The sequence below is a fragment of the Etheostoma cragini genome, chromosome 24 (genome assembly GCF_013103735.1).
Source record: "Etheostoma cragini isolate CJK2018 chromosome 24, CSU_Ecrag_1.0, whole genome shotgun sequence".
Lineage (NCBI taxonomy): Eukaryota > Metazoa > Chordata > Actinopteri > Perciformes > Percidae > Etheostoma > Etheostoma cragini.
The window spans coordinates 6,288,639-6,303,112 of NC_048430.1; the positions used below are offsets into that span (position 1 = coordinate 6,288,639).

The 14,474-nt window shown below is 46.8% G+C and overlaps 1 protein-coding gene across 2 annotated transcripts in view; it reads left to right on the top strand.

Annotated features, from left to right (window-relative positions):
• The window catches only part of pard3ba (par-3 family cell polarity regulator beta a), a 133,525-nt gene that overhangs the window by 40,813 nt on the left and 78,238 nt on the right, over positions 1 to 14,474 (top strand). For both annotated transcript variants that reach the window (XM_034864714.1, XM_034864715.1), the window contains exons 6-11: positions 466 to 552; positions 776 to 901; positions 1,852 to 2,318; positions 4,269 to 4,408; positions 4,673 to 4,801; positions 12,316 to 12,501. In XM_034864714.1, coding sequence (XP_034720605.1) covers positions 466 to 552; positions 776 to 901; positions 1,852 to 2,318; positions 4,269 to 4,408; positions 4,673 to 4,801; positions 12,316 to 12,501 — 1,135 coding nt within the window. The remainder of the gene's footprint in view (positions 1 to 465; positions 553 to 775; positions 902 to 1,851; positions 2,319 to 4,268; positions 4,409 to 4,672; positions 4,802 to 12,315; positions 12,502 to 14,474) is intronic.

The window sequence follows — 14,474 nt, forward strand, 5'->3', positions numbered from 1 at the left end:
ATCTCCTGCTCCATTCCTTTGTCCACTAGACTAGATTGTGTGGTTGAGAAGCAGGTAGATAAAGGCTGAAGCAGCCACCTGCGTCCCAGGCACCCACCTACCCTACCCCCCACACACACACACACACACACACACACAAACACACCCACACACACACACACACACACACACACACACACACACAGACACACTCACAGCCAGACATGTTCTTCTGATGTTTGGCCGAACTACCTATAAGGTAATTTGTTGTCCCTATCCGTGTAGCCCGGAGCAAAATTCGAATTTATTTTGAAGAGTTTGCACACAGAAAGGTTTTGAGTTTGCAGCTGTGTATGACGGCATCATTGTTTTTTATGATTGCATGCATTACATTATGTACATCCGAACTGTCAATATCTTTCAACATGTCTGTGTGTGTGTTTATTTGACGGCGAGCGTGTGTGTGTGTGTGCGTTTTGTTGGCAGCACCCTGACAAGGCTAGTGGAGTTTCCAGGTGACTGGGGACCCCTGGGTATCCATGTGATCCCCTACTGCTCCTCTCTCAGTGGACGGTAAACACACATACACATACACACACACGGATGCACCCATATTGTGCAAATACACACTCTTCTCCCACCACATCCTCCTGTAATCAATCAAACATTCATAAGGAAAGGCAGATGGCAATGTTGACTCAGAGAAATGCATAAGCTTTGGCATGCAATGATGTATTTGTTTTCCTCCATGGATTTGTGTTCACTCTACACTGTGTGTGTGTGTGTGTGTTGCAAGGACCCTGGGCCTGCACATTAAAGGCATCGAGGAAAACAGCCGGTCCAAGAGAGAGAATATCTTCCAGCAGGATGAGTGTATCGTAAAAATCAACGGCACACCGCTCCACGACAAGACCTTTACGCAGTAAGTATGCTGGGATGTCATCACCAACACTGAAATCTAATTTTAGCATTTTATCAAGTTACTCAGGACCAATGGCGGCTAAAAATGTGAAGCCTACTACCTGAATGTTTTGTACATCAGTCTTAATCGTTTGCTACTAGCCAAAGGATGAGTTTTGATAAAAGATGTGTTAGCCCAAGGGCGCTAGCAATCCAGATTTTGCCTCCCTGGACCCAAAAGGGAACTAGCTATCCAAACCAACTACATGCATGGTTAGGGAAGCCCGAGAAAAAAAGATGTGTGTGTGTGTACCTCACCCATCTCTCAGTTTGCTCCCTTTTTATCAGCCAAAGACAAATCCTTCTCATTCGCTGCCTTTCCTATCTCACCACCACATCTACTCTCACCAAAGATTGTATGTGAACGCTTCTCTTTCTTTCCCTTTTATCTTCCTCTTTCCAGCACACACGCACCGACATTCTCCCGTGCCCATTCTTTCTCTATTTTAGCCGTCCATCTGTAGTGGAGCTGAAAAGGTCCAGTTAGCTGCATCCCACTGTGTTGTCTGTGATGTGTTACTGTTGTGCTGGTAGTAGTCTATTTAAACTGCGATAGGAGCCGGCTATCTGGGTCTTCCCCATCTGACAGGGGCCCACAGTGTCCCAAACCAGCTGGAAGAGTCACTCCATGCTGGATCCAAATTGAAAAAGAGCTCCATTAACGATGCAGAAGCCTCATTCACCCTCCTCCTTCTCTGATTTACAATTGTCTTGTGTCCTCCTTCTGTGTTCTGCTTGACTGCTTTCTGGCCTCTTTGGCGGTTTTATAGCTTCGTAGTGTTCCACAGGGCAAATTGGCTCAGTGCTCATCTTATAATTTGACTGAACACAGCTGATTCAGATGTCCTCATCTGAGATCACATAAAATAACAAAAATGTCAGTATTGCTCAGATTTCCTGTTCTTTTCCTAGGTCACAGGAAGTGTTCCGCCAGGCCATGAGCACATCGTTGGTGCGTCTAGAGGTCCTTCCCCAGGCCAACAAGCCGCGCTACGAGAAGAGCCTGATAGGTCAGCTTTTCACTAGCGACAGCAAAGACTCTTCTGCAAAAGCAAAGAGTCCGATGGTGGCCAAAACCAACTCCCAACCAGAACCCCAAAAAGATACCAAACTGAACACCAAACTAGAAGTAAGGCCCCAAGACACGCGTGCCAAGACCCCAGAGCCAGCTGTGGTAAACCCATCACCAGCAGAGCTTCAGCCTGGGCACGGCTCCCTGGAGAGAGTCTCTCCCACACCTCCAACCAGGGCGGCGAGCTCCTCCCCAACACCCAGGCCCCGAAGCCAGAGCCCCCTGGCCAGTAAAAGCCCTGCTCCTGGCATGGCCAGCCTTTCCAGCAAAAAGGGCGGCAAGAAGATCAGAATTGACCTGAAGAAAGGTAAATGTGCTGTCGGTTACCATTTCATTTTCTGTTATGCTCACCATGACGACTACTTAACAGGACGACTGCATTACAAACTGTGGGTGTTTTAATTTGATTATTCAGTCCCTGGTTAGTCTCCCTAAATGTTTGAGCACGCACCATGAAATTCATTGTGATTGAGAATGAACACTTTACACGTTACATTTTGCAACATATTGTCATTTTTTTATGATGTCTTTAATTGGTTTTCTGTCACCTGTGAATGATTTTAGGGCTGAAAGTTGCAGAATTTGCCATTTTTCTAAGTAACGACACAACAATAATCTTTGTGTAAGAGAAGCATTCTTTCTCTTCTCCTTTGTTGTTCTGCACTCCCTCGCTAAAGAACTGTAAAGAAGATAACGCAGGACCTTCATGTTTTTTTATAGTTGTCTTCCAGGTGTGTTTTTCTGATGTAATTGAAAGCTGATTTGGAAGTCCTGGATGTTAATGTTCATTCAGATAAAGAAATAGGGCCATATAAAACCCTGGACCACTGACATCAGTTTAGTCTGTAACTTTCAGTTTTCTATCTTGCATACATATTGTTTAGTTGTTTTGCTTTTAGATTTTAAGCCAGACTTTTTATCAGTCTGTCTTCACAGCTGCCTTATCTTTTATCCCTCTAAAACACATCAGTGTGTTGATAGCACTGGAATAGGTTTGTACGACTGTGAATAGGCTCTGTTCTTGCAACCTGTAGTGTTACGGGGCATTGAAAGGATATCTGTAATTGGGCTGCATGCACACACTTGCTACAGGTACCCAGAGAAAGGCAAGGAGATATCCAGATGAAAGGATAAAAGAAATTGGGCTCCACACTCTCCAGCTCCAGCTCAAAGCCCTATACAGCCGTGAGGCTGTTTTATTGTTGGTTTCTTTTTTTTCTCAGCACCTTTTTATCCTTCCCAATTTCTTCTCCTTTTCCATCCACTCCTGTTCTCTCCCCCCCCTCCTCTCCTGTCTCGTTCTATCCCTTTCACCTGATGCAAGATCAGAGCAGGACATATTATGGGGTTTCTAACACCCTCTCCCTAGGCAACAGGCTCTTTCTCTCCGTGATTGACAGGCGGTGAGGTTTAGGTGCGCTAATGTAGGGCAGTCAGAGGCTTAGCTTGGAGACCAGATAGCATCGTTCACCGCCTTTAGTATGCCACGCCGGCTTTGCTTTCCTTGCACACACACATACAAACCCACCCACCCACATGCACACACACCCACACACACAGAGCGTGGCACATTTCACTCATGGCTTGGGGCTTGCGAGGCCGTGAAAAAGGGAGAGGGTGGAGGCTCTCGGGGTTGATGGCGCGTGTGTGTGTGTTGTGTGTGTGTGTGTGTGTGTGTGTGTGTGTGGTCTTAGAAACACACACAGATGCACACAAATGTGTACACACAGATAAACATGGGCTCACACCCACAAGGAAAATCTTTTGTGGAAATCACGTTGCATCCTCAGGGAGAGAAGCTAGAGAAGGGAATAATATCTCTCAGGTTCTTCTCTCTCTCGGTCTCTCTCTCTTTCTCCTCACGTCGCCCCCTCCTTCCTTCCATCTTCTCCCTCTACCTCCCTTCATCAGCCACCGTTCAGCCTGCTCACACGTGAAATTAAAGGCAGAGTCTCTCTAATCCGGCTAGGAGAGAAGCCTTCTCCTGGCAGCTCAGAGGCTGAGCCAGGCAACAAACACCCAGAGGAAAACAGGCACTTAAACAGTTGTCAAAGGTTGAGGAAGATGCTTAAACCGCAGACTGGGTTCAGCAAGACAGACTAGGAAGAGAGAGGGAAAAGTCTGGCGAGTGGAGAAGTAGAAAAGTGACAGAGCAGGGGGACGAGAGGAATAATTAAAGTCATAAGTCATCATTCAAAGTCTTGCCTGATTGATGTCTTTAATGCTCAAAGTGACGCAGGCTGCTTTGTTCCTGCAGGCCCGGAGGGTTTGGGCTTCACCGTGGTAACCCGGGACTCCTCGGTGCACGGGCCAGGGCCAATCCTGGTGAAGAACATCCTGCAACGCGGAGCAGCCATCAAAGATGGCCGCCTGCAGCCTGGAGACCGCGTCCTGGAGGTGAGACAAACCTCAGCCCGTTGCAGAAAAGCAGCAGTCGCAGCGATAGCCTCTTATTGCTTAGCTGCAACGTCGTCATGGTGGCGCCCCTGCTGGTCAAATGGAGTACTTGCAATTTCCTGATGTTTTTGGACAACCTTATCCAGAAATGAACTGAAAGTGGATAATAGGCGTGCACAATGTTGGGGAAAAAACTGACATTGCGATATTTGTGTTTGTTTTCTCTTTTTTTGTGTGTGTGTGTGTGTGTGTGTGTGTGTGTAGGTTAACGGAGTAGATATGACAGGCCGTAGCCAGGAGGAACTCGTTGCCATGCTGCGCAGCACCAGGCAGGGAGAGAGTGTGTGTGTGGTTGTGGCACGGCCGGAGGACATCTTCCTTCCTCGGGAACTGGTGAGTGTGAACGCCCCGTCACACTGTGTCCCCCCTCTCTCTTCTTCTTTGGTCCTGCAGTCATTTCTGCTGATCGGTTGTCTTTCCTGGTGCCCTTCGCTCTTTGTTTTGTCTCTTCCTCTTCATCTTTTCCTTGCCATTGTGTCATTTGTTTTCCTTTTTCTCTCTCAAGGGAGCTAACCTCTTTTATGTTGATGCCCCTTTGCCTATAAGCACCACACATGGACACACACAAACACACCCAGAGCACGCTCCGGCCTTCCTGTCCCACTACGGTTTGTTGACACAGCAATGCCAGAGGAAGTCACACACACAAGCCACAGCCGCCCTCACAGGAAACGGACGATATCGCCACGACGCAAGTGTAAAGTGACCGTTTACCTGCGGCGGCTGACTTTGACTGTCACCGGGGACATGTTATCAATAAACACACACTTTCAAACAAATATTCACACAGACAGGTGGGCCCCTTGAAACTCAGCCGTTCTCTGCAAATGATGTTTTCGCCCGTGCGCTTCTATTCTCTCCCCTCTGTCCTCGGTGGTTATTCTGATTATTCCCTTTTCGTTACTTCAAAGAGCTCTAAAAAAGACGCGCAGGGCTTTGTAGTGACTGATGCATATTCACACCTAGAGGGGCTGCAACACCTAGTCCTTGATAAAAACTCGAACACAAGTGCTCTCACACACACACACACAAACACACACACACACATGCTCAGACAAACACATCATACAATCTTTAAACAGCCAAGTTACTGCTTCCGAAAATAGTTTGCCCTCATTAATGGCCCAGCAGTCTTGGCATAACAAGTGCACTTTGAAGAGCCTCTACAGTCTTCATCTAGCACTTGCTTGTATTTGGGCATTAGAGACTTTAAGAGGCGGGGTGTAAGGGAATGGTGGTGGTAGGTGGAATGGGGGGGGGGGGTGTAGAATGAGAGAGAGCCTTCACTCCTGTCTCTGTCGAGGCTGTTGAAGCTGTGGGTGCCCCGTGAGATCTGGCCCTTATCTCCAGCACAGTCCTCTACCTCAAAGCCGGTTTGATGTCCCCTAAGCACACACTCGCTCACACACACACATGCGCATACACACACACACACACACACACACACACACACACATATTTACAGACACACAACAACACACACAGGCACTCTAGAGGTTCTGTGTCATTGAGTTTAGATCGACAGAACCTCAAAAAGCAAAGGATTGCATAAATACACGATGCAGAAATGACCACAGAGAAACCGTTTTTCATTAAAAGCAGCCAAAGAGTGCGTGCAAACACAAGCGCATGCAGTACTTGACAACAAGCAAACCCGACAAAGGAAAAAAGGCACATTCTCGCACATTCTCGACTGAAAAAAAACAAACAAATCCCCACCTTGCCAACATCTATACCCTACTGCAAAATACAAAATAGTCTCGCTTTGCCACGCTGCGGAGCAGGGTCTGGCTAGTCCAAACAGCATTCCGGGATGGGAGAAAAACATGCTCTGGTTTTTCGGCATTTCTTTAAACCAGTCACAATCATCTTGGGTTGTTTTATGCCTCAGGGAAAGTCTGAGGAGCAGTTAACCGTAGTCCTTAGAAATCACCCGGAGTTTAAAATGCCAACACAAAGGAAGCCCAAAGTGACGGATATCCGGCCCAAATGAATTCAATCCGGGGAACGCAACAGAGTAATCACGGAAGTGGAAATTTGAGGATATAGACTAGCGTGGATGAAGAGTTCAGGGAAAGTGTCAGTCACAACAGTACAGAGCAGTATCTAAATGAATAAATCCGGCATCTGACCAAACCTGACCCAAATAAATACGTCCAAGGAAGTCAGCTTTCATAGCTGACCAGTAGTCTATTTGTTAAATGCAGACACAGTTACACTGTAAAGAAATTGCTTGCGATCCCGCTACTGAGCCGGCTCTCTCTCAGTGCTGTTACCTCTGCCAGCTACAGCATCTTATATCTCTATACCCCAACAATTATGCCAGTCTTGCCTCTAATCATGGCAATTTGTAAGGGAGACATGTCATTATTTACCAGTTGCATGCTAACAGGACTTTAACAGAGACTCACTATTAAACTGGTCACGGCCTGTTGACCATTGACACCCAACTGTGTACAATCCACTTGTTCGTTTTTCTTCATTAGTTTTTAATTGAAGGAAGCAGAACAGCTCCATATGTTATTATGAGATCTCTCACTTCAAGGCCTGAAAGAAAAACCAACCAACCAAACCAACAAGTGAGTCTGTGCTGCCTAGGCATACTGTAGCAGTGCACAGCAATATGCTGACTATTACAATGTACAAATAACATGTCCATGTTTGGCAGGTATCATGTTTACCTTGGTTACCGTTTAGTGTGTCAGCCTTCTGGCATTTGCTGATTAGCACTAAACGCAGAGTAAAGGGTAAAGAGACTTTATTTTCACATACATGTAGTGAAATTCATTCTCTGCATTTAACCCCTCCCTCAAGGGAGCAGTGGGCAGCCATTTACAGCACCCAGATCTCCAGGTCTGAACCAGTGCCTTGATCATGGACACTGATTGGAGAACCTAGTACATGTTTTTTGATGGTGGCGGGGAAACCGGAACACCCGGAGGAAACTCTCGCAAACATGAAGAGAACATACATACTCCTATGAAAAGACAGCTGGACTTTTGACCTGAATACAAAAACTTGAATCCTAATTTGTCACATACTCGCAGTACAATGCAGTGATATTCAATTAGAGCATTTACCCCATCTAAGTAGGATGAGCAGGGACACTTTGACATGCGGCGTAAAAGGAGAATGGGATCCACCCGTCCAAAGTTGTCACTGAGGGGCGACCACTCAGTGAGTGAACAATGTCTGAGCAAATATTTGGCAATGCATCCATGGTTGGTCTGCATATTTCACTCGGGCCCAAAGTAGTGTAGCAATCAGCCAGCCGACATCGCCAGAAATACACTCAATAATGCTAATACTCGTCTGTGGGATGAAGGGAGATTAGAGGTCAGCTCTGCTAAACAGCTGCAACCCTGGAGCTGTTCAGGGGTCAGTGTTTTGCCAAAGGACTCTTCAGCAGGACAAACACTTGCTGACACAGCATTTGGAACCGGGGTCATCTGCTTAAAAGGCTGCTTTTTGTCCCCACTGCACCCTCCTGCTGCCAAACTGAGAAGGTTTATATTCTCCACTCCAGCATCCATACATTCGTTTTCATCTGCCTTGTACAAGCAAAGTAGACTCTTAAAGGAAGTCAGGGAACTGCTGATTGATTGGTTTCAATAGAAAGGGTATTGATGCGTGGGGCTCTGTGAAGCTCTCGGCAGAGCCGGAAAGAACACTGGCCTCTTTCAGTCAAAAGAATAACAGTAACGCTGTGCGAATTAGCCTCTTCATTACGATACAAAAGGACAGCGGTCTCCTACCACGTCTCCTCTACTCTCACGCGTTCTCCGAGTAATTAAAAAGTGATAACTTCTAATCACAGTTTTGTTCCTGTCAGCGTTTCTGTGTCTCTGACGCCCGGCGCTCTCATTATATCACAGGGCCTCGTTTTGTTTCAGCGCCGAGATTAGAGAGCGTTTCTAGTGGGTATTGGCGGGAGCGAGATACAGTATGGGTGCGTTTTTGCAAGGGAAAGTGTGTATGTAGCAGAATTGTGAGTTTGCCAAGGACAGGATGGAGGGGTCACTCTGCACATGGGTGACCCTTAGTCGCCGGCAAGCCTAGGCCAGTTCACAGGAAGGAGGGGTCGTCGGGCAGCTTGTCCTCCCGGGCTTATCCCTCTCTACCTTTTTCTTTTTTTCTCTTTCTGTCTTAGAGCTGAAGCTCTTCTTTTACTCTTTTCATTATTCCCCCCCCCCCCCCCCCAAAGCACCAGAATTATCTCTCTATCAGTCATTTTACTTTCTCTTTGTTGTGAGCTAAAGGTGTAAAGCGAAGAAGAGGCAGACATTAAGGCGATTAATTGGCAGCTCCGTCGAGCGCGGCCAGATCTCATCTTAATTGAATGTCGCTCTCACCGCTAATCCCACCGCTTTGAAACCCCCCATTTAGAAATCCTAAGCGACAAAAGGCTCTGTGTGTAATCGCTGTGTATCCCCCCCCTCCCCGGCTTCCCACCCGGGGGTAAGGAAAAAGCTCCCTTTTGTCTTCAAAATTTGGGTGCTGAAGAGGGTGGTCTCTCTCCTGGCTAAAAGCTTGTTAAAGAGCCATTGCTCAGGGCTAACATTGGAGGGAGGGGGGGGTCGCGGAGCGGAGCCAAGGGGTCTCAGCCACCCTGGGGAGGCAATGTGCCCCCAAGGAAAGGGCATTAGAGGGGAAATTGGAGTGTGTGTGTGTCCATTTGGACCACCACTGAGATCCACTTGGTAGTTTAAATAGATTTAAGTGGGCTACAATAAATAAACATGTTTAGTTTATGTGACTTCACATTTTCATAACTTTTTCAATCTCTTGGTTTCTTGCAGAGCCTGCTGTGCTCTGATCTGGCCACCTACACCATGTGTGTTATGGCAGCTAGATCACAGAGGTATTTAAAACCTCCCAGGTTGCCTTCTGAGTCTTCTCAAGTGTCTCTCCCGCAGGAAGCAGCGGCTCGTCTGTCTAGTTCTAATTTTGAGTAGCGGCCCTCTGAAACGCCTTGTTGATAAAAATAAGCCCTGACTGAAAGTCTTGTATTGTGCTGAAATAGAAAATAGATTCCCGGACTTTTGACAGGCTCGTTTTGCTTGTATTAACTTATCGTGGCATCAAGGAACCGAATACAGTGATTAGCAGGAGAGCCACAGTTCTTCTTTAAAACTTGTACAAGTGTGCTGTGGAAACGTGAAACCTGCAGTGAGCATACAGTACACAGAGAATGGACATTTCAGTGAAGTTGGAGACGTCTTGTGTCTGAAAGTATTTGCATATTCAGAGATTCTGGATTGTTAAATGAGGGTGAGCATACACAGTATAATTTTACGAATTTGTACCCAAGTGATTGAACTTGTGGGAAAACCCATATCAGGCACACATTATTATTCAATTAGTATTCTGGAGGGGATCTTTAGATTTTTTCTGAATTTAAATTGAATATGTGTTTTGGGGAAAGTGTGACAGTAGATGGATGGATGACAGGAACAAAGGGGAGAGAGAGACATACACTAAGGAAAGAAGGGCCCCCCTTTTTGTATTTTGTAAGATAATGATTGTATAGTAGTAGTAGTTTAAATACAGAATTATTTACAATTCAATAATGTACACTGTTAAAACACGTGAGGTTGATTGAAGTGTCATCATTGGAGACTATCCTCGGGTTGTTCATTGAATTTTACCTTAGCGGCCTGGTGAATAACGACTTCTGCGTCCTTTCTTTAAGCTTGATGATGACAAATAGCCTGGATGTCAGTCGAACTTAGCCCCGCCCACAACGTTTGAGGTTGGGAAGTTTGGTCTGGACTTGATCCGTCGTGGAGCAGCTATGCTCAAACCAGAGCTGTTTGGACCAATCAAATAGTCAGGGTGGGCTTTATACGATGATGGACAGATGATCAATGGTAACGTAATCAACGACGTCACCGAAGAACGCTGACATTGAATTTGTTTACAACAAAAGTGGCTGCCGCTGGAGAATTGAGATGTGTAGATTTTGCCATCGCGTGCGTCTGTTATAGACGATATCGACAGCACATTCATTTTAATAGAGGAACAGAGAACCACGATCAGGCATTTGTCAATCTTAAAGACTTTTTAGCCATAGTTCCTACGGGATTCGGCAAACCTTCAAGATACATCACATACTCCGTTGCTCTCATTGGTTGTAGGTCTATCCAGTTGAGTGCAGAGGTACTGACAAATGATGTCACCCCGTGTGTTGTATCTGTCTGGTTCTAATGAAACGGCACTGAGCTGTCCAAAGTGAGAGCGGGGACTTGGATCAGTGTGATACTGTACAGTAACGTTCTTTACCCTGACACAGACGCCCATCCAGGTTCAGATCCTCTACCTTTGCTGGCTTTTGAGCTCCGACTGACACTTTGGAACTGAGCATGCCTCCCGGCCTGAAGGCTTTCACAAGCTGTTGTTTTAATTTGGCACATGGACGAAGCAGCACAGAGTAGTGCTGACAGAAGGGAGAATGCATTTGATGCCTGGAGGATCACAGCGAGGATGAGACCGAGCTCCTAAAGTCAGGAATTTCACAAAAATGATACTGGGGCACATATTTGACTCCCACATCCTTGAACACTGTGCCGGGATGACGTGAACACGGATTTCTGATTGAGGAGCAGGCGAGTCTGATGTAAGGCTCCCGCAATCCTCACGTGGGTAGTCAGATCTTTAAAGCTGTAACAGCTGGTGTGTATGGCTGGTGTAATGTATGCATATTCCTACAAGATTCCCTTTTTTTCCATTTTCTTGCTTTCTAGTTCTTGAGTGCCGGTTGCCTTTATTTTAGTGGACTGAATGAATCTCACACTCACAACCAGAGTAAGAAGAGCAGGACAAAAAATGTGTGTGATCACATGCATACACACCCATTTCTAAACCTTCCATCCACTTGGGAGTAAAGTGGTGCTGAGGCCCTCTTTTCCCCGGGTGGCTGAACCTGGCATTTCTTTCCTGCTCTCCTTTCTCCTAATGACAGACATTTCCCTTTTTTCTCTTTGTTGCCTTTTGTCTCTCTCCCCCATCTTGCCTTCTGTTGCCACCGCCACAGGCACTTTCTTACCATTAAATAGCAGTGGGTGAGTGGGGCGGGTGGGTGAAAGATGTAGAGGGAGACCTGTATAAAGTAGAGATGGAACAAGCTAGGGAGGTGAAAGAGGAATGAAGAGGGGAGACGCAGAAGGGAGAGATGTACAGTGAGATTGAGAGATTAGGATGAAATGTAAAGAGTGAGGAGGGGGAGTGTGAATGAGAGAAGCGGGTATACCTCAGGGACGGGTTATTACTTTTAAATGCTCCTCTGCGCTTCCACCCTCGTCCCTCCGCTCCTTTCCTCTCCCTTCCTCCCCCACAGCGCTCCAGGAGGAGGTATGAAAAGGTTATTATGTTTCCTTTAGAAATCGCTCGCTCTCCGTCTGCGCCTTTCATCTCCAAATGGAATAACCTCTCTACAGTAGCTTTCTTCTTATTCTCACTACTACCTTCATCTCTCTTACCAGAGCACAACACCTGCTCCTTCGCCCTCTTTTCCTTTCTTTTACTTCTCATATTTCCCCCTCTCCCCACAGCCCTCATCTGAGTCTTTAATCCATTTCTCTTTTCTTTTCACTCCGTTTTCTGTCTGCTTTTTGGTGTCGAGTGTAATCAGCTTGGTGTAGGAGCGTGCATTATCAGCCTGTGCATTAGATATGGTGCTCCTACCTCAATCATGACTGATTATACAAAGCACTCAATATGTAAAGTCGGTTATAGGTGTATGAACAGGCTCTTGCCTGTCTAGAACAGCAAGGTTTAACATGGCATTTCAAGGAAAATCTGAACTTGGGGAAAAGTCATAATGTTTTCGCATATTTTCTGTCTTTCAGAAAGGTGAAGAGGTCAGCAGTCTGGTGTTGGAGGACGGCAGGGAGCAGCTGATGTACGAGATCCCCCTCAATGAATCGGGTTCGGCCGGCCTGGGGGTCAGCCTGAAGGGCAACAAGTCCAGAGAGACCGGAGAGGACCTGGGCATCTTCATCAAGTCCATCATCCACGGGGGGGCCGCTCACAAGGTAGAGAGGATCCTCATATGATGGCTGTGCCCGGTGCCACAGGTTCTTTAGCAGCCGTTTTCTGAGGCCTTTTGCATCCCTCTGAGGGAAAAAACCACAAAGAAAAGCAAAACATGTCACAAACCTAACCTGTTTAAAACAGTACTACATCTGATCTAAAGGATGACTCCCGTTTATTGTAACACTTGACTTATTTTTGTACTTTTGTCCAGCCTTCCTTTCAGCAATGGCAAACATACATCCCCAAAAAAACAGTACACATAGTATGGAATTTAAAAAAAAATACTACAACAGTGATCTTTTTACACATAGATTGATAGAAAATAAAATATGATCTGAAACTTGCAGATATATGTTTGAAAATGTGTGAAACGTCTCCTTCCTGTAGTAATATGAAGGTTTCTGTATGGAGCCAAAAGGCCTCATTAAGTTTTTACCATCACAGAGGCAGTTTGGTGCCTTTAAAGAGCTCCTTAAAAATACATCAAACGTGAGAAATGAGAAGTATTTCAGTAACATTTTAAGTGCCACACAGCTTTCTGTATTCAGAATACATTATCTATTTAGGGGTTCTTTTCAGTTCTCCCCCCCCCCCACCCACCTTGCTGTATTTGTTTCCCCTTCTTTATGATTTGCTTCTCTGTTGTTTTCTCTCATCTCATCTTACTTTGCACTTCTCGCCTCGTCCTCTCACTTCCTGTCTTTCTCCGAGGCCCGCCGTCCCTGGACCTTTGACTCCCATTGACCCCAAGTCGCGGCCTCCTAACACCAGCGCTGCGGGCGTCTTATCTTTATCACTCAGTCGACACTTCAAGCTGGGAGTGTATCAGAGGGGGGGGAAACATCAGTTTCAGCACTTCTGAGATTCCTCCACTTGGCTTCAATATCTAACCCCCCCCCCCCCCCCCCCCCCCCCCCCCCCCCCCCCCCCCCCCCCCCCCCCCCCCCCCCCCCCCCCCCCCCCCCCCCCCCCCCCCCCCCCCCCTCACATGTCACAACTCCTCGTGCCCCTCGTTGCTGCTGCCAGATCTGCGCTTCACGTCGCGGAGGCCCAGACACGAGTGTGACGTTGTAGATAAACGGCTGGATCTGGGATCAGGGCTGCTAGACAGCGGCTCCCCGAAGTGCCCTCAGAAGTAGTTTTCCGACAGCTGCCGATGCGGATAGCGCTACAACAGAATGGCCTAGTAAGTTCTCAGGCTGGCTGCGAAGCAGGTTTCTGGGACAAGATACCACATAAGAGGAAGAAAGACAGGCAGAAAGAGAGACGGACAGTAGCGAGGGAGGGAGGAAACCCATTGAAAGAAGACACAGCGGGTGTATGAGTGAGCGAATGGAGGGAATGTAAGAGGGAAGAAATGAGCGGGATCAAACAATAGAGAGATGGAAAGAGGCGGAATAAGAGGAGAAAGAGAAAATTGAAAAGTGGAGACACTCAGCAGGAACACAATACATGAGTGTGTGTGTGTGAGTGTCCTCCTCGATGTTGATGCATGCTAATGAAAAGCAGCTAAGGGGCCTGATGAGGCTTTGCAGTAGCGGGCCGGGCCGGTACAGAGGGGGGAACCCGGGTGTCCCCTGAGTCACACACCAACACACACAGACACAATCACACAGCAGGCAAGAAAGGGAGGAGATGAGGAAGAGTCATGGAGAGATCTAACCTATTTCCATTAAAGAGTTTTGGCTGCTGTCGCAGCCCGGGGCCTCAATTATATCCGAAAAATGTTCTTTGACTTTACTCCTGATCCTGTCATGCAATCGTATAAAAGAGTGCGCTAAAGAAAACAAATTAAAATTACATGCAGCGTGCTGCCGCTGCTTAGTTGGAGTGTAGAGATATTAATAGGGAATATCACAGCCACCACCAACATACATTTTTTATGACATTCTTGGATTTGGTGTGTGTGTGTGTGTGTGTGTGTGTGTGTGTGTGTGTGTGTGTGTGTGTGTGTGTGTGTGTGTGTGTGTGT